The 21,536-nt window shown below is 41.7% G+C and overlaps 2 protein-coding genes across 2 annotated transcripts; one reads left to right on the top strand and one right to left on the bottom strand.

Moving 5' to 3' along the window:
- Positions 1-1,123: 1,123 nt before the first annotated feature.
- Positions 1,124-10,297, bottom strand: SETD4 (SET domain containing 4). The gene is made up of 10 exons (XM_080363418.1): positions 9,863-10,297; positions 9,353-9,448; positions 8,362-8,403; positions 6,734-6,818; positions 5,541-5,970; positions 4,600-4,774; positions 3,833-3,914; positions 3,386-3,466; positions 2,259-2,382; positions 1,124-1,359 (listed from the first exon to the last, which is right to left on the bottom strand). Exons 1-10 carry the CDS (start codon positions 9,930-9,932, stop codon positions 1,225-1,227), a joined length of 1,320 nt encoding a protein of 439 aa, XP_080219544.1. The 5' UTR covers positions 9,933-10,297; the 3' UTR covers positions 1,124-1,224.
- A 583-nt stretch (positions 10,298-10,880) lies between these two features.
- Positions 10,881-21,191, top strand: LOC308041363 (carbonyl reductase [NADPH] 1-like). The gene is made up of 4 exons (XM_080345982.1): positions 10,881-11,019; positions 12,454-12,773; positions 18,017-18,124; positions 19,922-21,191. The coding sequence occupies exons 2-4, from the start codon at positions 12,488-12,490 to the stop codon at positions 20,356-20,358; spliced, it is 831 nt and encodes a 276-aa protein (XP_080202108.1). The 5' UTR covers positions 10,881-11,019; positions 12,454-12,487; the 3' UTR covers positions 20,359-21,191.
- Positions 21,192-21,536: the final 345 nt, after the last annotated feature.

Raw genomic sequence — 21,536 nt, 5'->3', positions numbered from 1 at the left:
AACAACAAACAAACAAACACAAAACCCGGAATCCTAGAATCCAAGCAAGTTTACACAATAACATTATTGTTTACAAGGTACCAAAGAAAGTCTGAAAGAGCATTTGAGCTTGAATACTTAACAGTTTTCACTTGTTGCATTTTTCCCTTTGAATTCCATCGTTAGGTAGAATGCCTTTTACTTCTGGATACAATTTGATTTATTTCAAAAATAGAGAAGTCTTGTAGAAAAGGAACCAGTATATTTATCTAAAAACACACTCTTTAAAAATACAGTTATTAAAAAATGCTACAAATAGTAATGAAAAATTCTATGCAATGTGATTACTCACAAAATAGAAAATAATCACAATACAACCACAATTATAAATTAAGTTTATACAGCTTAAGTAAGGGTCCTGCCCTGAAACATCCTTTGAAGAAGTCTCTCTTTTCTCTAAATGACACAAGGAGTTAAAGCTCCCCACTTAAGTAGAACTAATACTGAAAGGCAGCTCATGAGACTATCCCCTTGCAGACAGGACAGGAAGATTTCTCAACGTAATCACCAGAACTTGAATGGAAACAATGAATTGCCTGGGTGGTCTTCCAAACCAGAAACAGGAGCTCAGTGATACATTCTTTCAGTTCTCATTCCCAGCAGGAGGAGTCAGAGCACAAACTAGTGAGTCTGAAGAGAGGTTTGAGAGCAAAGAAGGGAAATTCACACTTCCCTAAGTTCCAGAAATACCTGGGCTGAAACTGCAAAGGGAATTATTTGGAGTTGGTCACAATTGGACTGATTTGTGCTCTAGTAATGAAGAGGCACTACATGAACTTCAAGTCTTGGGGACATGTACAGATCTCAGGGAAAAAGGATGAGTATAGGGCAAATATAAGCTGCTCTGTCATCTTCCTCTCTGTCAAGTGCCAAAGCTCAAATACACGTTGAGAAGTATCTGCTTGACCCTATGATCCACGCTTTAGCCACACGGGCAGCTGTAAAGTCTCAGACTGCTGAAGCCCACAATCCTAGGGCTGCTCAAATCACCCCAGAAGCTGTTTTGCTCACAACTAAAGAAGTTCAGCAAATGATAAAATAAAACTCTGTGTCCTGTGTAAACAAAACTAGGCATATTCTGCTGACTTTTTACATTATTCTTTGCTGCTCAGGCCCCTTAGAATAGTTGAGCAAGGGACACCCATGGGAAATGATCTCCAGTCAGCCACAGCTGTCACAGACGAATCAAGTTGTTGCCATATTCAAGTTGCAAAGAATCTCAGCTGATTTTTCCAATATCTTCAGATCTTCCAAGCGTAGTGCTTCTACCAAAGCCAGGTGTTTTTTGAGGTTCTCGTTGTTCCTTTTCAACTGGGAAATCTGAAGTTTATACAAATGGGATGAAATTACTAAAAAATTAGATTATTTAATATAGGACATGAACATAAAATTTGCAGAAAGCTTATTTATGGTAAGGATTCCATTAACTATGTCAAAATAGTTTGGTTTTTTTTTTATTTTACACATGAGAAACTATAATAGTAAAAGAAAAAAAAAATAAAAGAGAAAGCAATCATCACATGGATAGGAAGCAGATCAAAAACAAACACAGGAAGGGAAGGGAAATGTTTACCTGATATCAGGCTCCTAAGTCCATACTATCCTCAAGCTATTGCTCAATGCCATATTCCTCTCATACTCTGTGCATATATGTGTTTCCTTTGCAAAAGCGTGGTTTTAATAGCCCTTTTCCATGATAGCTATCTAACTTGACACTAAGCACACATTTCTTTGCCAAAATTCAAAAAGGAAGGAGAGATTGTTTTCCTAAGACCACAGACCTCCCTCACAGGAGACTGGCTGACACGGGTAGTTCATTTGGCTTGACTGGCATTAATGAAAGCAGCCTTTATTTTCTGCAACAAGGCACCCGTGGCAGGTCTGCAACATCTCATGTGCCCACCTCACCCAAGCCTGCATTTTCTTTTAAGAGGTAACCTCAATAAACACATTGATATTGTAGGGAAAGAAAGGTTAAATACTTTTCACATGTTTACAGGGCTTCATACAAGCTTGTAATATGGTTCCTTTATTTGCTCCAGCCACAAATTCTGCTGAGCAATTCAGTGCTGTCAGTCACTCTGGAAACAAATCCTACACCACTCCAGTGCAGTCGTTTTCCTCTGTCACCCTTCTCACCCTAGGAAATTACACTGCTGTACATTTATGCTAGAAGAGAAAGCAATCTGGGCTACTACCTTGCTCTTCAGTCAAATTACCTGGAGAAGGACATGTTGCGTCTCCTCTATTAAAAAATGGCATATTTTTGCTGTTATATTCAAAGCCTGCTGTTCATTTCTGGCTGAAATTACATCGCCAAGCAGCGTTCTCCTCCAGCAAGTACTAGAACCAAAATGTTTGAACAACACACAATCATTTGCTGTATTCCCCAGCTGAATGATAAACATATGGTTATGCTAAGAATAACATCACTGGCACAAGGCAAGAAAGGTTAGCATATATGAAGATGGCACACAGCATTCAGATATGAGACTGAGAAGGCAAGCAAAAGGGAAGAGAGACGTAACGGTCTGGAGCAGTGGTCCCAATCCTCTGCCCCTACCCTTTCAGCCAAAGCCACAGTCTGCACTTAGACTAATGCTTCTGGTCTTTACTGCTCTGTCATGCTGCCACCAACTTCAGCAGCACCAGTGAGGATTAAAAGTTGTTCATTCAGAACTTATTAGCATGGCCTCTGCTAAACATCACATCACCTGTGCTTTAAACCAGTATCATGAGGATTTATTTTCAGTTCTTATAAATAAACTTATGCCACTCAGCAATGAATCTTCAAAGCGTAAGCAGCTTTGAACAAGAGAGAACTTCTTTTTTAATTTATTATTTCAAGCAAAGCCCAGGTAACCATTTTCTATTAATACTGCTTGAGGTAGATTTGCCATTTGGAGCAAATGATCAAACCTGCACTGACAGTCACTGGAGATTAATTTCAGCGACTAACTTGGCCCTGGAATTTCAGAAGCAGCCTGTGGAACACGTGTCAAAGAAATCAAGCAAGGTCAATAGCACTTAAAGTCCTATCATACCAACAGGAAAAAGGTCTGGACTCTGAACCTTTAAGTAATATCTGATTCTCAAAATAGAAAGAGACAACAATGGGGTGTGTCTAGTATTTAATACAAGAAAACAAAAGACCAAAACAGCACACACACAATGACTTTGCATTATATGGTGATCTCTGTTCTTTCCATTTCTCACCTGAAGTCAATGAGATAGACACAAGAGATGCAAAACAATTGTCCCAGTATCTCACATACAGTCAGCAAAGAGCAAATAAAGGAAAATGGCACATGCACATTGTCTAAACGTTCAGAGTACTGAAACTTACAATTCATCTGCTCCAAGACTTAACACCTTGAGGGCTGTGAGGAGTCTCCATGATGGTCCATCCCATCCAAAGGTCAGATTTCTAAAAAGTCAGAAGTGATGAGATGCAGAAAGTACAAGTGATTTTTACAACATGATAGCTTTCTTGCTGACAAGTGTCAACAAGGGAAGATCTGCTCTTCAGAACTAGAGGACTCCTTGACTCCCCTTACTCTGATGCTATTCACAGACAGGTTTCAAGGTACAGCCTGTCACCTATCTGAAGCTTTGATATTGGTGTTTACCACTTCTATCTTCTCTCATAAAAAGCAAGGAAACAGTTTGTTTTGTTTTGGCTTTTTTTTTTTAAAAAAAAAAGTATGCTGGATTTTGATACCAGAAGCAAAATTTGACTCCCAGAAAAATGGAAAAGAAAGCCCACACAGAAAGAAAACCTCCTGATACCTACTCTAACAAATCATGATCCTTTAGAATGGAGACTTTTGCATTTCTCTGCTTGTCCAGTGGTGGAAAATATTTGAGTAGAGTAGCTGCATAAAAAAAAAAAAAATCACAGGTATTTAAATAAATGCTATGTAGAAAAAAATAGAGTCTTCAATTCTGAAATGACATTTCAACTGTATTTTTCAAGTAGCTACAGGACAAAGATCATAATCTGATACATCTTGGTGAACTTTAACATAATCAAATATGTATCTACTTCTCAAAAGCTAACAGCAATCTCCAGGATTGTATTCTTATAATGGAAATCCTGGATCAAACTGAAGTTATGAGCCACTCTCAGCAACTCCAGTTTGTGGGGATCAGGACTTCAATCCTGAAGTCAATGGAATGATCTAAGACATCCAGTTGCAATCTTTATGTACAAGCTGCTAAGAATCACAATTTTATAAGTGGAAAAGTTACCAAAGAACACTAGCAATTTTAAAACCCCAATCCTTAAATTCTATGCAGTTCAAAGTGGTATCAAACCCTATTCCACTTCTTGGAAATAAAAAGAAATATTTTGATGGTACTAAAAAAAATCATAATGCCTTAATATGCACTGTACATGTTGTGCATATATGTATACACATGTGCATGAACTTCTTCACTATCCTTTAGTTATCCCCTTTTACTGACATCTCCTGTTGAATACAAACAGTACTAACATGCTCAGATGCTCTGTTCTCCACTATTGTGCTTTTCAATTTCAAGATAATCTATAAATCCAACCTGATGAGACATAAACACTGCTGTGAGGGTTATCCATGGCAACAAATCCATATTCTAGTAGCAGTCGCTGATTATCATGAGGCCCATAGCAGATAAATACTTCTTCATATTTTTTGCACAATGAATTTGTCCGAATTTCATAGCTTCTTGTCTGGTCATTAAATGCAGCCTTTACCTTCAAGAAGTTAAGGAAAAAGGTTTTACTCTTGGCAGGACGACACAATGAAAAAGCAATCAGACCTTGAATGTTAAAATCCAACAGTACTGAACACTTCTCTAGCACTGGAAGAGAACCGATAGGGTAACAGATGCCTGAAACAGCAACCCATTAGCATGAAGAAACAAACATACATCAAAACCTTAGTCCACAGGATGTGCCACCCACTGCTTAGACTTATTACAGAGGCCCCAAATCCGCAAATAACAATGGCTTCATGCAGAGCTGGCCACTTCTGTGCTGTCCCAACTCTTTTGGCACATAGTCCCTGATATAAGGTGAAACTGCTTCATACACTTTCCTGAGGCTGCTCAGAAGCTTCAGCCAAAGGTGAAGTAACACAGGGACCATGTAGCCTGTGATTCAGGGGCTGAGCCTTACGGGAGAGTAGAGTAGGGTTATATTTACAAGTGGCTCTTCCCAATAGCTACTCTGGACACAAACCTCACCCAGGTATTGTGGGCTCTCCCTGTAGCTTTGCTTTGCTACAGAAACCGAAACATCTCAATCATCTTTATTCAACTGACTTGGGCTGAATAACAAGCTCGAAGGTATCTATGAATCATGAGTACTCAGCCTGCACATGTCCTCAATAGGCATTTTTCCCACTATAAGATTTCTCACCGACCTCCAGGCACTCTTAATCTATCACATAAATGCATATTGTATGGAGATAGTACATTTACAAATAAAGAAATTAAGTGTTCTATTTTTAGTTTCTTACCTGAACATTTGGACTGTGGTTTAGCAAATCTAAATACGGTGCCAATGCATAAACATCTGGCTCAAGAGAAAAACATTTCCTCTGTGAATGTTTCATGTATATTGTCCTGGTATTAATAGTGCACCAGGCCCACTCTAGAGCACTGTAGTTAAAAATAGTTTCTGTGTTCTCAGCAAACAAAGGTTGCAGGGAAGAGAAAAAAGCCTTGGAAGACATGTACAATTCATGGACCATCGTTCTCTGTTCCTGAGCCTTCTTTCGTAAAGGTTCAGGAAGAAGGCTTACTACATCGTGCTCCAAACAAACAGGGCAAGAGTATGTCTTGGGTAAAACATCAAGATATGGCTTCCACAGAGATTTCTCACCAGCATGCTTCTCTGCTATTAAAAATGTGCACAGTGCTGTCAAAGGAGATACAGGAGGCTTCCATCTATTAGAAAATAAAAATACCAACACAGCAGATACACAGAAGTGAGATGGGAAATGGATGCAGCACTGTTTTATCTCTTCTAGTTCTTTCAAATGTTATAAATAGCTTCTATTTTAAAATTCTTTGTAGTTCATCTCCAAATCCTTTTGATGATTCCAAAAGGGCTATAAAAACTGGTTTGAAGTAAGAGCTTCAGGCCCACCTCTTGGTTTTGTTTTGGTTTTTGTGTTGTGAGTTTTGGGAGGTTTTGCCTTTTTTCTCTGGTGTTGTTTTTTTTGGTTGGTTGGTTGTTTTTTTGTTGTTGTTGAGGGTTGTTTTTTTTTTTTGTGGGGAGGTGTGGTGCAGGGTTTAGGACACATAACAAGTACTCAATGTCCAGCATACATCTTTGGTCTGAATTTTCTGAAAGGCCATTTTTCACATGACTTATCTGCAACTCTATTTTATCCTCCTCCTCCTATTGTAGCATATTCACAAATTCCCAAGAACCCACTCATAACTGGCACTTAGGTCAAAGCTGACTCTAGAAGCAGGTCAAGTTCAAGCATGTACCATCCCTCCAACACTGCCTACCAAAAAGGGGATGCTCTGTGTTCAAACCTTACTTATCTGAGCATTCCACATGCATGAAAGTCCACAAGAAATACTCACACAAGTTCAGGTATGCAGTTTAAGGCCCTGCCACCATTTAAGATGATTAATCTACTAATGAGCAACACACAGTAAAGGCCAGCTTGCCCCTCAACTGTCACTTTTCACTTACTTCATAATGTACTCTCCCAAGCAGCTACTAAGGACAGTGTCTGTGGTGAGTAAGCATTTCTCAGGCAATGAAATAATCAGATCCCCTGCCTTTGAGGGAGGAAAAAAAAAAAAAACATCAGACACAAAGGATAGTAAAGGTCAAGTGTAAATGACTCATCTACTACCTGATTTCTGAACAGGGAAACATCCCCCAGAGAACAGAAATGTCAGGAAGCAAACAGATGTGATGTTGAACTTGACAGAAACTGGCACGGTTTTAAGACAGTCACAGTCCAGGAAAGGATGATTGCAGTCAGTAGCAACTGCCATCTGGAGAAAGTTAGCTTTTCATAGAAAGTTCAGTGCCTGGCTACTCACTTTCTTTATACTGAAATATATTTTAGATTAAATTCCACAAATAGCTCAACTTCTATCAACATAGCAGTATGGGGTAGGGATATTTTGGGTTGGATCTATCCTGACTTTGCCAAGTTAGTGAATGCGTAAATTAGCTTTCATGCCTGGCTTGAGCCAGATGTGTCCACGCCTGTAGGGAAATGGTACAAATCAAGTCAATACTCTGCCCTTCCCATTCCTCTCCTGAGTTCTCTATCTTGCTCAAGCCCACTTGATTCCAGCTTTCATTTCACTTACTGCAGACTTCCAGCACTGTGGACAACCTGGGCCTCTGGATTCAACTGCTGGCTCTAACCTTGAGCCAGCATGAGAACATACACTGACTGATACACTGACTGTTCTCTACTCCTGACTTCCACGCTGCATCTCCTTCCTACCTCTTGCTGTACTCTCCATTTTGCAAACGTTTCTGGGTCTGATTCCACATTATTTGATATACTGCTCTCATATCAGCTAGAAAACTTCTCCAACAAGTCTATTTTCTGAGACACTTTTCAGTCAGAGTTCAGTCTTTCTGTGCCACTATTTGAAGGGCACGGTATTTTTTCTATTATTCCCCTTTTCTGCCAGGAACGTCTGAGAAATTATGTTTCCCTTAGTTGGTCTACCAATAAAGAAGAGGGCTATCAAAGTGAGGTTAAAGCTGTGATTTCACATTATGGCTAAGATAATCTAAAGCCAAATGCTGCTTAAAGCCCCATCGCTTTCCCTCACTCGCCTTCCTGATACACTATTCCTCCCTTTGTACCAGCACTGGTCTGACCAAGGTGGGAGATTTCAAGGAACAAAGCTATCTAAGCTAATAATTTTTTTGAAGAGAGCATTTTCTGTTGGTTTAGCTTCCTGATGCAACTTACTACACAAGTGGGGAAGACTGTTACAGTCAGTGCAAAGGAACCTGTGGGAGTCAGTGGCTAAAGGAGAAGGCACACAGGAGGGAAGGGGCCTGCTGCTTCTGGTTTCAGCCACTGTCTGCCTTAAACTGAAACATGAGACAACACACTAAGTCTCTGTAAATGAGTACAGGAATGTCTTCATCCAACAAGCCCTCAGGGTACACAGGACATCATCCTACACATATGCCAAGACTGCAAATTCTGGTATTGGCCCAGAAACTATATTCACAAGAGGGACTGTGAAAACCTTGTCTGGAATTTTAAGATTGCTGGCTGCAAAAGTCATTACATGTCAAAAGAACCTGAGGAGCTCTCCCATTAGAATCCACACTACTAACCTGCAGAGTTTTTGTTGTCATCAGTCCTCTTCCTGTATCTGAAGCAGGAACAAAGAAGATGCTTAAATACATGTATATATGTAAAATACAGGAGACTATAAGCTGCAATAACTGAAGAGGCCAGCAAGGAAAAGCTCTAAAAAACATATATTATCTCTTACAATTCATGAAAGCCAATTATGGATTGTTCCAGATATATACCTCTTTTCTTTGTTCTCTGATTCTCTTTTTTTCTTTTCAGGATGCGGTGAAAGCCCTTTCCCTGCATCCCCTGCAACACTTGCTGTCCAATTCTAGCAATTATTCAACTTCTTTTTTGCAATTTTTTCTTTAAAAAAATCATTCATCACTGTCTGATGTTCTTCATTTCAGAGTTTTGACTAAACTTTAGAATTTCTATTCACAGTATTTTTCTCTGATTCATCCTATCCTCTCTGCTCTCTCTTTAATATCGCAAAAGTTTTGAAATATAATCTACTTAAAGAGAAAAAAGTCAAGTATCTACCTTTACTGTAAACAGTACTATGTGAATCCCAGCTCTAAAATCATTTACTTATCTGTATCACTAGATCTGCTGAACTTGCATGGGAAAGAAAAGATGAAGAAATAATAACAAGTTTAGATTCCACTACTGGAAACACTTCAAAAGATACTACTTTCTTGTGCTACTAACACTTAAGATCTCCGTTTCTACAAGGAATTCAGCATAGGTGTGCATGTTTTACAGTATACCAGAGTATTCTCATACAAAAGCTTTACAGGAGATCATCTTTGTATAAGAAACAGTTTACACCACTTCAAACCTCCACATCTACTTGCTTATGTTAAATGACATTCACCTGCATTTGCCACAAACCCTTACAAGGCTAACAGTAACTGGCTTTTTTCCTGATGCCAGCCAGATGTGTGATTCAAAATTAAAGCAGGAATCTAACATTCTTAGAAGAATCAGAAATTTGTACCATCATTCAATAATTAAAACATTACCCCAGAACTCGGCTGGCCTTAAATGACTGTCTTCAAATCCTCTGTCTTTTAGCCACTTCATAAGTTTAATGTATTCCAGCTTGTGACTGCAGTTGACTAAAAATAAAAAGGAAGAGATTAATGCTATAAAATAGCACTCTGTTGGAAACTAAAGGAAATTGAAAAATTTTACTATATAGTCAGAAAAACTGTATTTTGGACATTTTAGTATAGCCTAATGGAATAGCAAGAAAGGCTCCCCTCAAACTAGCTTACTAATTTCTGCGCCTCTGGGTGCTGGGAGCTCTCAGAACTGTAAGAGTTATTCAGCATATTTAGCTAGAAAATCGAGCTCACAATATTCACCACGCTCTACTTGGGATTGTAAACTAATGCTAGAATAGTTGCGTAGAAAAAGCTAACATTTATGAATGCTGTTTTAAAAGGTGTTAGCCAAATATACACCATAGAATGACATCTTGGCAAGTAATTGGTTATTTTATTATTTATCAGTACTTCCAGGGGTAGTACCTCTATCCATAAAACTCGGCAAGTGTTTTCTTCTTCTCTTCCGACTTGTCCGACCTCTGCTTTTTTTCATGTTAAGTAACAGATTTTGCCTTATTTAAACAACCTGAATAAGAGTTAAAAAAAAACAAAAACAAAACCAAAAAACAAAACAAACAACAAAAACAACAACAAAAAGAAAAAAAAAACCTTCAAAATGTTTTATCATAGAATGTCCTGAGTTGGAAGGGACCCACAAGGATCATCGAGTCCAACTCCTGTCCCTGCACAGGACAACCCCACAGTTCACACCATGTGTCTGAGGGCTTGTCCAGTCTCTTCTTGAACACTGTCAGGCTTGTGGCCGTGACACCTCCCTGGGGAGCCTGTTCCAGTGCTCCACCACCCTCTGGGGGAAGAACCTTTTCCTCATGTCTAACCTGAACCTCCCCTGGCACATCTTCCTGACATTCCCTTGGCTTCTGTCACTGGCCCCTTTCAAATACTGCATGCTTCTTTTACCTCAGTAAGAGAAACCAGAGCACTGCTTGGTTAACAAGCTGCCTCTTTAAAGTTTAGAAAACGTCCTATAAGCCAGCCCCTAAACGAGGGCGGGTGACGGCAAAGGGGAGAGGGCAGAGGTGAAGCTTTTACCGCCAAATATCACCTCTTCTTTCCCGCCACATGGCCGGGCCGCTCCCCCCGCCCTTCCTGATCTGGCAGACAAAACCCCAAGTCACCCGAGAGAAACGAGGGTTGCTTGCGGCCCCTCCATGCCCCTCGCGTGTGAGTGCGGGGGAGAGTCGAGCGTGTGGCGAGAAACTCCAACCCGCCACCCAGGTCCCCCCGCAGCAACTCCGGCTCCCGATACCCTCCCGCGCTAGAATCGCGTCGGGGGAAAGCGCAAAGGCGGACACGGGGCCCGACGCCCACCACAGCCCCCCACCCGCTCCTGGCCCACTTGCCGGAGAGCACACAGAGACCGCCAGCCCCTCGCCGCCGCTTGCCTCAGCCCGCCCGCCCCGCCCCTCCGGCCGCGGGAGGCGGGTCCTTTCGGCGCCATCTTAGGTGCGTTCGCCTGTGCTGCTCGGCGTACGGGTGCCTGTGGCTGGTGGTTACCTCGTCCTTTCTCCATCACCGCGCAGCCCTGAGGGGCCGGGGGAAAGCACACAGTGCTGGAGGTGGGTGAGGGAGCGCTGGCCGCCCCTTCGGGCTGCGCATGTCCCGCAGCTCCTCGCTGCGTTCGGCCGGCCGGGATCGTCACGCCGGGAGTTACTTGAGCGTCGGGGCCCGTCGTGGCCCACGGGCTTGCTTTGCGTTCTCGCTAGAAAGGAAAAGCTGCCCCGAGAAGGTGGTAGCGGGTAAAATGTGGCGGTTCGCAGCGAGGTGGGATTTCGATGGTGAAGTGGGAGAGCGGCGCCTGGTCCCGGGGGTGTCTGTCAGTAGCTGGGCAGGCTCTTAGGAGCCGGTTTTCACCCTTGCTAGGTATCTGCTCGTGGTTAATTGCAAGCTAATTTAGAAGAGAAATAGCAATTAAGTCGGAAGTGAACAAAACCGGCGTTTAAAAGTCGCTTTTATGGGGGAAATACAGCTTCTTTATACCTGCTGTTTCTGAGGAAAACAGCAAGCAGGCTTCGTAACTAGAGCCGACTGGATGTGTTAAACTGAACAAACGTTATCTATAGTCGATCTTTGGCCCGCTATGTCTCTCTGAAAACGCTAGAATTGGTTCTGCCTGGCACCCCCTTTTTTGAGCCCGGGTTTGTCGGCTTTGAGCGCGTCGGTGGCTGAACTGCACCAGCTGAACATCCTCAAAAGAAGGAAGCGGTGTTCCTGTGAGGTGTGTGTGCAGAAGAGCTCATTCCCATCCAAAGTTAACTTAGTACTAAAGATTAGTTTTGGTGGTGGTGGATTGGTTATGCGTTTTTCACAGAATCACTGAGGTTGGGCTTTTTTCAAAGCATTAACACTAAACATGTATTTCTTTGCTAATGTTACCGAAACAGTAAGCAAGAAAACTCTTCAAATGTAGTCACAGTTTACAAAGACAGCATTGGTTTATTGAAGCGCTGGGGATTTTTTTCTCTTAATATGCACATCAAGGATCAGAAGCACACTTGTTATATATACTGCAACAATGAATATTCATTCCATTTCTGATAAGTATTATACTCATGCAATTTCTGAGAGGTGGCGAATGCACTCAACTCCCTCCCCCACAGAGTGAACCTTGCCATCGAACTCTGTTAAGTCACACTTCTCTTTAAGTGATCTAAACATTGCTGTGCAACAAGCAGAACCCTAAATTACTCATGGGTGACAGAGGTCCCATCTATCTCCGAGAAATCTAAGGTATATATTAATCCATTATAGTAGCACACAGGATGTATAGTACTGATATTGAGAAGCACAGAGCTGCTTTAACAAGATTATTCAAGCCTTTGGTATCATTAAGCTACTTTAGTAAGTTAAGGTTAGTATGCACTCTAGTGTAGTTTTGCATAGTTCAACGTGGAATTCTTAATAGGACTTTAAAGAAAAAAACACTTTAATCCATTTTCAGATAGATGTCTTTGTCCATCCAAGTGTGAAATTCTCTTCTTTGCCATTCGCAGTTGCTATCACTTTGGCATACACTGAGAGAGGACGATGTCCAACACACCAGTGGCTGTGGTGACCGGGTCTAACAAAGGGATCGGATTTGCAATTGTGCGGGCTCTATGCAAGCAGTTCCCCGGGGACGTGTACGTGACAGCCCGAGACACCGGCCGTGGTCAGGAAGCAGTGGCAAAACTCCAGGAGGAGGGGCTGCGTGCTCTCTTCCATCAGCTGGATATTGATGATCTGCAGAGCATTAGAGCTCTCCGCGACTTCCTCAAGGAGAAATATGGAGGGCTGAATGTGTTGGTTAACAATGCAGGGATCGCTTTCAAAGGTAGGAATCAGACTGTCTGGGATAGTCATATGTGCCACAAAACTATGTGGGAAAGGATAGTAGCTTCTTATACAGGACTTGTATGTCAATGGCATGCTACTTCTTTGTCTGGGTGTCAAGGTTTGATTGCAGGGTGACGATAAACTGTGGCAGATGCTTTGTTAACCCCCTCTCTCCTGAGTCCCCCTTTAGCCCCTCCCTCCCCTCTAAGTACAGGCAATTTGAAGGCAAAGAAGGACAGAGAGAAAGATTTGGAAAAATGTTTACTAATGCTACTAATAAAATAGAGAAAATAATACAAAATATACAAAAACAATCTTGAAAGTCCCAGCAAAGATCAGCACTGCTCCAGCAGCAGCAGAACCTGCACCCAGAAGACCTGAACTGAACTCTGCAGCAACATGGAACTGAATTCAGTCTGTCACTGGGCCTCAGTTTGCAGGGACGACTTGCAAGGTTCTCCCCAGATGCCGGCCATAGTCAAAGAAGAGGAAAAAGGGTCAAGATCCTCATGATCTCCCATTTTATATGAAGTATAATGTGAATGAGATAGGAATACTTAGTTGGTCAGTTTTAGTCACCTGTTCAGTTCGCCCCTCTTACGGGAAGTGCATCTTTATTAGCAACCTTGCATTCCATTGCTATGTCTACCAAAACATTTATCTAACTTCAGAAAAGTGCAGTTGCTAAGAAGACTTTAGCAGAAAGGAAAATTCACTAAGAGAAACTTGTTTTTAACAAAACCAAGACACTGGGCAAGCTGCCTGCCTTCCTCAGCATGGCGAGAGGGCAGTGTGAAATGGCTCTTCCTCTAGCATCTGTTGAGCTGTGTGTGTAAAGATATTTTCCTGGAGTATTGTATTTTCATCATATACAGAACAAGGAAGTACTTTAGGCAAACAGTGCACGTGAGCAGAGTTGGGTTTATTGCTTCAGTGCCTGTGCGTTTTACCAGGCCCATGGGAGCGAATCATCTGTGTGAATATTAGCTATGCTCCTAGTTCACGTAAATCTTGCTGTACTGAGCAAGAATTTAACCCTTTCTTCCTCTAGTGTACCAGGAGGGCAGGGAAAGCAAGGAACACCACACAACAGTTGTAAGGTAGAAAAATGTGTTCTCTGTGTAGGTGTTCATAAAAACAGGTTGAATCATATTAGCTCCAGAGATAGCAAATCACAGGCTTAAATGTACTACTAGTTGATTTCCCTGCCAGTACGAACTTGTTCTTTCCACACTTTCTGGAATTTTTAAACTCTTTACCTGATCTCCAGTTAGGACATGTTGCTGTTCAAGCACAGTGCTGTGCTGAGTCATCTGCTCACAACATGAGTTAAGGAGGCCTGTCTAGACAGGATGGATTAAACCTCACCTGCTGCTGAAGATGGAGCTTCCCACAAAGGGAGAGCACAGCAATGATGTTCTGAAGTCCGGTCACGGTACATTTTGTATGGTACTTTGCAGGAAGATTAGCAGTCAACATGGCTTCACAAAGGGGAAGTCGTGCTTGACCAACCTCATAGCCTTTTATGAGGACATAACCGGGTGGATAGATAGTGGCAAAGCAGTGGATGTGGTCTGTCTTGACTTCAGTAGAGCATTTGACACAGTCTCCCACAGCATCCTTACTGCTAAGCTGAGGAAGTACAGACAGGATGATCAGGCAGTGAGGTGAACTGTGAACTGGCTGAAGGAAAGAAGCCAGAGAGTTGCGGTCAATGGGGCAGAGTCTAGTTGGAGGCCTGTATGTAGTGAAGTCCCTCAAGGGTCGATACTGGGACCAGTACTATTCAATGTGTTAATCAATGACTTGGATGAGGCACTGGAGCGCACTGTCAGCAAGTTTGCGGATGATGTGAAGCTGGGGGAAGTGGCTGACATGCCAGAAGGCTGTGCTGCCATCCAGCAAGGCCTGGACAGGCTGGAGAGTTGGACGGGGAAGAATTTAATGCAATATAACAATGGCAAGTGTAGAGTCTTGCATCTGGGTAGGAACAACCCCAGGTTCCAGTGTAAGTTGGGGAACGACCTATTAGAGAGCAATGTAGTGGAAAGGGACCTGGGAGTCCTGGTGGACAACAGGGTGAGCATGAGCCAGCACTGTGCCCTTGTGGCCAGGAAGGCCAATGGCATCCTGGGGTGTATTAGAATGGATGTGGTAGTAGGTCAAGAGAGGTTCTCCTCCCCTTCCACTCTGCCCTGATGAGACCCCATCTGGAATATTGTGTCCAGTTCTGGGCCCGTCAGTTCAAGAACAGGGAACTGCTGGAGAGAGCCCAGTGCAGAGCCATGAAGGTGATTAAGGGAGTGGAGCATCTCCCTTATGAGGAAAGGCTGAGGGAGCTGGGTCTCTTTAGCTTGGAGAAGAGGAGACTGAGGGGTGACCTTATTAATGTTTATAAATATGTAAAGGGTGAGTGTAAGGAGGATGGAGCCAGGCTATTCTCGCTGACAACCAATGATAGGACAAGGGGCAATGGGTACAAACGGGAACACAGGAGATTCCGCTGAAATATGAGAAGAAACTTCTTCATGGTGAGGGTGACAGAACACTGGAACAGGCTGCCCAGAGGGGTTGTGGAGTCTCCTTGTCTGGAGACATTCAAAACCTGCCTGGACACCTTCCTGTGTAAACTTATTTAGGTATTCCTGCGCTGGTAGGGGGTTTGGACTAGATGATCTTTCGAGGTCTCTTCCAGTCCCTAACGTTCTGTGATTCTGTGAAGATCAGCTTAATAGGAGGCAGCTCTTAATAGGATTAAGCTTCAGGATGTCTTCAAGATAGAGAGGTGTTAAAACCTTGCAGCAACAATTAAAAGGTTGTATCTCTGTCCATGCTTACCACTTACAGAGCTTGCAGGTGCTCAGACCAGTATTTCATCAATTCATAATCAGGGCCTTAGTTCAACCTACTTGTAAACAGTGAGTTTGAGCAAGACTGGAATACAACTAGAGCAACTGAAGCGCAGTGTGTTTTTCTGGTTGCTGACTGCAGCAGCTGTAGCCTCCATTGAGGTGGGTAACCTGAATGGGTGAAATAAAAGCTCCTTGGATTGCTTCAGTGAGATTTTCTAGAGCTCATCTGTAAGAGACCTTAGATTTATTATTGTGGAGCCACTAAACAGATAAATAGTTAAAATAACATGACCAGCGGAGTTCCTGTACATCATCGTTTGTTTGTTTGTTTGTCTAAAATCAGAATTCGCTTCCAGAGGTTTAGCCCAGACTTTCATTAAGCTGACAACTCACTACAAGTCAGCAGTAGGTCATACAATTAAGAAATGTCATAGAGGAGCCAGTTGTAACTGTTGTTGACTGAGTATTTAGCACAGAGGCTAGAGGGTTTAACACCTGTGTAAGAACTTGCTGTGATGCTTATCTCCTATTTTTCATTAATTCTTGCTTCTGAGATTGACGTTATAACCCAAGGTTTGTTCTTGCCTTGCCAAGTTTCTGGTAGCATCACAGAACTTATGCTTTCCTTTCTTTGTTGTAGTACTGTTTGTTATTGCTGTCTGTCAATGGTTAGATTTACCATGAAATTTAATGTATTGTTCAGTTTTTATGCTGCACTACAGATAGTCCAGCAAAAACTGTTCATGTATGAAGTGATAATATGCCCATGCGTTGCCTTCTGGATGAGTTTCTGTCAGAACAGTGGTTCTAATAATGCTTATTAAATCAAGGGAGTGTGTATCTGTCAGATGTTACAGGTAACATATCTTGTTAGCCAAATGGGTGGGTTTAAGAGTGTAGCAAAGCTTTGCCATTACAAGGTGGGTATTGAAGCAGAGGTTTGGAGTTGTGTAGGTTTTTAGTTTCTTCTCCTGCTGTTATAACTCATGCAATAAAAAGGTCATGATCTGGTTTCATGTCTTGGATTTAAATGCAGATGATGTGCAAAACTTGATCCCGTTAGTGCCCATTGCTCGAGAGTATATATAAATCAGTCATTATAGCTGTGTTTTGCAATAAAAATACAACTATACTAAATACTAAGTGACCTGTTGATGCTTGAGTTTGTGTAGATCTGGGCTATAGAGCCAAGTGAAGACCTGCCTGATCTATGTAGGTGGCTTTCATCACTTCAGAGATAGAGCTTGCAGCAAAAGAAGAAGAATGTTATTTGAACTCTTACTTCCCCCTCAGCGTGAAGGACACTTAGCATATGGCTCACTGCTGAGACAAATTTTCAGCTGATGGCACATCCTACCCCACTTTTGGTGGTGGCAAGCCGTCAGTTCTGTCTGATGAAATCATACCTATATGGTGCAGTTCCATGGTCTGCTTATGCTTACCTAAGTCAGCTCCCATTCCTAGCTGCTAATTCCCACTCTTGTGCTAGCACAGGTCTGTCAGTTCAGGAGGTGATTTATGACACAAGTATTTATCAGTGTTGGGGTTTTCTGTTTGTTTGGATTTTTTTTTTTTTTTTTAGGCTGCACCACATCTTACCCCTGCATTCCTTATAAAAGGTTTTACAGTGTTGGTTGCAATTTGCACTGCTCTGACTTCAAGTTCCAGTTAAGAACCCAAGACAAGACAACATAAGAGTCAGGACACAGAAGGGGCTGTCTGCCATGTTCTTGGGTGTTAGTACCAGGGTGGTAGTCTTAACTTTTGCACCTTCAGGGGCAACATCCTAGATTCATGATCTTCCCCTCTGATTTCCCTTCTGCCCCTTCCATGGTATGTCAGCATGGTGGCAAAGTGCGGTGCTATGCATTTAAGATGAGAGGGCACCTCAAAGTTTAATTGCATGTGGTAGTGGCAGCCCAGACTCTGAGCACCAGGTGTCAATACAGGCAGGTCAGTGGGCGGACTGGGCAGCACGCCATGTGAGAACAGTCAGTCCTTGTCTCTTCCATATAAAAGGCAGAAAGAAAAATGACCTGTGGGTGGCCAAATGGCTCTGCAGGGTGATACAACTGACTCTCCTGGGGAAAAGCTAAAACCTTTAGCTAAGAAGAGGTGAAAACATAATTACCTCATTATTAATATAATATTGCAGAGCAGGGTCTTTTCATGCATAAGAAAGTGAAGGTGATGTTGCTTTTTTTTCTTATGTATTTTAATTGATCACGTGCCTGTTTCCTAACTATTAAAAAAAGGGGGAGGATTGGGATAAACTTTTGGGTTTTGCTAGCTTGCTAACTGCCTTTCAAACCATAGTAAAATTCTGATTTGTTGTTGTTGTTGTTGTTTTTTCCTCACCTCCCACCTCACTACCACATCTTACGAAAAGTTAAAGACACAACTCCATTTGCAGTCCAAGCAGAGGTTACCCTGAAGACAAACTTTTTTGGAACCAGGAATGTTTGCAATGAATTGTTGCCTCTTGTGAAGCCTTATGGTAAGTATAACATAAAAAGTAGAGAAATAATTTTGTATGAATTTGAGTTCTTATTAAACGGGAAAATCATTTCCTGTCTCAGAAGCACACTGCCCCATAGCAAGAGTGTACCTTGCTGTACTGTAGAGAGCACCTGTTTTTCTTGACCTACAGAACATCTCTGCCGTGTATACTTAAATCTACTTTCAAGCCTGTTGCATTCTTCTGTTATGGGCTGAAGTAGAATTCTCATGGTGCACTCAGGAAAACATGAAGAACCTACCTGTGTTCTAGTCATGATATCTGCGTATGTGAATTGTTATTGCTTCAGAAAGGACCTTTTGATGATACAATTATTATAAGAAAGTACCTAGAAGCAGTTTTTCAGCTGAGTTTGATGTGGCATGCCTGTTCTTGCTACTACTGAAGAAGGCTTCTCAATAGGTTGTTGGTCTGTCTCTGTCTAGATCACAGCCTTTGCTGTATTTGCAGTGTCTAGTGATGTAGTTATAAATGGCGCTTGAAGATGTACATTCAGTTACTGTGATTTGGTGATGTTAGGAGGAACTGGAAGAAAACACTTTACCAAAAATGATGAATAGGATGGACCAGGGTCAAAGGAGATAGATGTGTCGATAATAAAGAGGTGTTAGCAATGTGCAAGTAGTCTGTACTCATTGGATGACTATCCTGCACAGAATGCTCCTGTTCTGGAAACCTGGAGCACTGAAAGTGCCCTGGAATGCTGCCGGCATACCACAGATTATTTGGAAGGAGGGTATTTTGATCCAATACCCACACGAAATCTAAGGGTTGGGTTTTTTTATATGAAGTCTTTTCAAGACTTGTGATCACTAAAGGTTTTAATGAAAATCTGGAGAAGTTCTTGCTACCATAAATGAAATTTAGTTTATATCAACATTTAAATATATCTAGGTTTTTAAGAGAAAAGGAGTAGATGAGAGAGAAGTTGGGAACTGTTATTCCCTAGGGAGGAAGGAAAGCACAGAGTAAATGAATTTTGGAGACCAACAGTGGGGAGAGAATAAACTGCTGAAATTGCAGTTTAGTCATCTTGTGCTAAGGGTGAATGACAAATGTGTGGATAAAGTTTTTAACACAAAGGATTAATTTCTGTGGCTTTTAAGATGTAAATCCTCACATTCATTCCCTAGTTTGTTGCCTGAATGGCTGTGAACTAGCAAGAAAGAGGGAAACACTGTAACATAATTTTGGGGAAGAGGAGTGAATTACTGACTCAGCTCACTCATTCCTCTGTACTGAAGTGCTGGGAGAAAATAGCTTACTGCAGGTTTGCATCCTGGAATTGTCTTCAGGTGTTCTGTAAAGAAGCTGATGATCTCAGCACATTAATAACTAGATTGCTTGTCTTGAATTCAGTGTTATTCTGGCTTTTGAGGTGCACTCTTACAGCACTTTACTTGAAGTGTTGCAGACCTGAGAATGTTTTCCACCAAACTTTGAGAGTAAAGTCTGGCTTCTGTTACTGAGAAAACCACTTACTATTATGAATATGCCTACAGATTGTAACAGGCCATTTCCTGAAAGTATACGTCAAGTTTGATAGAGAGCTTTTGCAGGTTCACACCTTAAATTACTCTCTGTAATTGAATTCCCTAGAAACACTTGACATTGAGTTAACTGTGATATTCCAGAAGCTCTGCAAAATAGCCTACACAAGGTATTTTACAGGTGCTTACCTAGGTAGTGTATACATAACAGTAGAGCAAGCGCACTTCAGTGTCTGGGCTTGTTTAATGTGTGTAAAAGTAATCAGTCTTTCTTCTTTTTTAACAGGTAGAGTGGTGAATGTCTCTAGTATGGTAATTAACTCAGCTCTGAAAGGCTGCAGCCAAGAACTACAGCAAAAGTTTCGCAGTGACACAATCACTGAGGATGAGTTAGTGAAACTCATGACCAAATTTGTGGAAGACACCAAGAAAAATGTGCATGAGAAAGAGGGTTGGCCAAACACTGCCTATGGGGTATCCAAAATTGGTGTCACAGTCTTGTCCAAGATTCAGGCCCAGATGTTAAATGAAAAAAGAAAAGGTGACCACATCCTTCTTAATTCCTGCTGTCCTGGATGGGTGAGAACGGACATGGCAGGTCCTAACGCCCCTAAATCACCAGATGAAGGGGCTGAGACCCCAGTTTATTTGGCCCTTTTACCTTCTGATGCTGATGGTCCTCATGGCCAGCATCTTAGTGACAAAACTGTTCAAACCTGGTGAGCTTATGTATGTGGGCCCGTGCAAGTGGTAATATGACTGTAGAATACCCTGTGCCTTGACAGGGGACATTTACTCAGAGCAGTCTCATCCAGTTCACAGCAGCAGGGTCCTTAATTATTAAAAAGAGGGTTATAGTTATGGTACTCCTCTGGGATTGGGTCTACACAAGGGTACACTTCCCAACACTGTCCAGTGGCCTGCTCACAGCATTGACTGGGTACCCTGAAATCTGATTTGTGGATGTTCCAGCCCAGATGATACAGCTGATTTGGTGTTGCCCTAATGTAAGGGGGGGTCTGACCTTGTTTAACCTGAATTTACTCTTAATTAAATCATTGCCAGGCCTTTTCCCACTCCTCCAAGACAGATCTCTAACATGGAGTTGGGATGAGGAAACAGATGCCTTATGCTTTCTCAACACAATAGATTTATTTCTAGCGACCATAGTTGCTTCTTGAGGTTGTACAAGATTTCTTAAAGGGGGAAGAATTGTTCTGAGATCTACAGTCTGACCAGTTTGGAGGGAGGCTAATAAGACCAGAACAGAATCACTGTATAGACACTCCTCATTATCCGTACAAAATGGAATTAATTGAAAATAAAAATAGCAGTGACATACTATTAAAATAAAAAGTTAATCAGTTGGCTTAATTCATATGTATGTCAATAAATGATTACTTATTAATTTGTATTCATGTAAGTGGCTTATTCTGGTACTGAAAATTTGTAATGTTTGAAAATACACTTTAATTTTCTATAGCTAAATTTGTAGCTGGAATGTATGGTGTTTGGACAATATAAAGATAAAATAAACTACAGAATTGATATTGTTCCTCAGGACTTCCAGTTCATTTGTTGCATACACAGAAGTTTCTGTGTTTAAAAACATGGATTAAGTGTTTTCCATGTAGTAGAGAAAAACTCAAAATGATAAAATAGTATTGCAAATAGGACTGAAGTAGATAATTATCATGGTAAACCAAAACAAGTCATCCAAGCAAAATCACAAGTAGAGGAAGAAATGACAGAAAGCACCAAACTCGTTTTCCCACTTTAAATGCTGGTTGCTACATTTCAAATGCTTAATCTTGAAGGGTTGCTGGAGCACTTTCAAGCTGTCAAGGTGAGACTATGTGGCAGCAAAGGCAGCCTGGGGGTAGGGCAGGGTACCTGGGATT

This window comes from Nesoenas mayeri, assembly GCF_963082525.1.
Source record: "Nesoenas mayeri genome assembly, chromosome: 1".
Classification (NCBI taxonomy): Eukaryota; Metazoa; Chordata; class Aves; order Columbiformes; family Columbidae; genus Nesoenas; species Nesoenas mayeri.
This window is presented reverse-complemented; position numbering and strand designations above follow the sequence as displayed.

Excerpts from the sequence above, each read along its gene's own strand:
- SETD4 (XM_080363418.1), bottom strand. The coding sequence starts at position 9,932 with ATGAAAAAAAGCAGAGGTCGGACAAGTCGGAAGAGAAGAAGAAAACAC. Across the intron at positions 8,404-9,352 it reads AAGGCCAGCCGAGTTCTGGG|ATACAGGAAGAGGACTGATG; the intron begins GTAATGTTTTAA and ends TTCCTGCTTCAG. Across the intron at positions 2,383-3,385 it reads AGTCTTGGAGCAGATGAATT|TACTTGCTGGAGGAGAACGC; the intron begins GTAAGTTTCAGT and ends TTTTGGTTCTAG.
- LOC308041363 (XM_080345982.1), top strand. The coding sequence starts at position 12,488 with ATGTCCAACACACCAGTGGCTGTGGTGACCGGGTCTAACAAAGGGATC. Across the intron at positions 12,774-18,016 it reads TGCAGGGATCGCTTTCAAAG|TTAAAGACACAACTCCATTT; the intron begins GTAGGAATCAGA and ends TCTTACGAAAAG. Across the intron at positions 18,125-19,921 it reads GCCTCTTGTGAAGCCTTATG|GTAGAGTGGTGAATGTCTCT; the intron begins GTAAGTATAACA and ends CTTTTTTAACAG.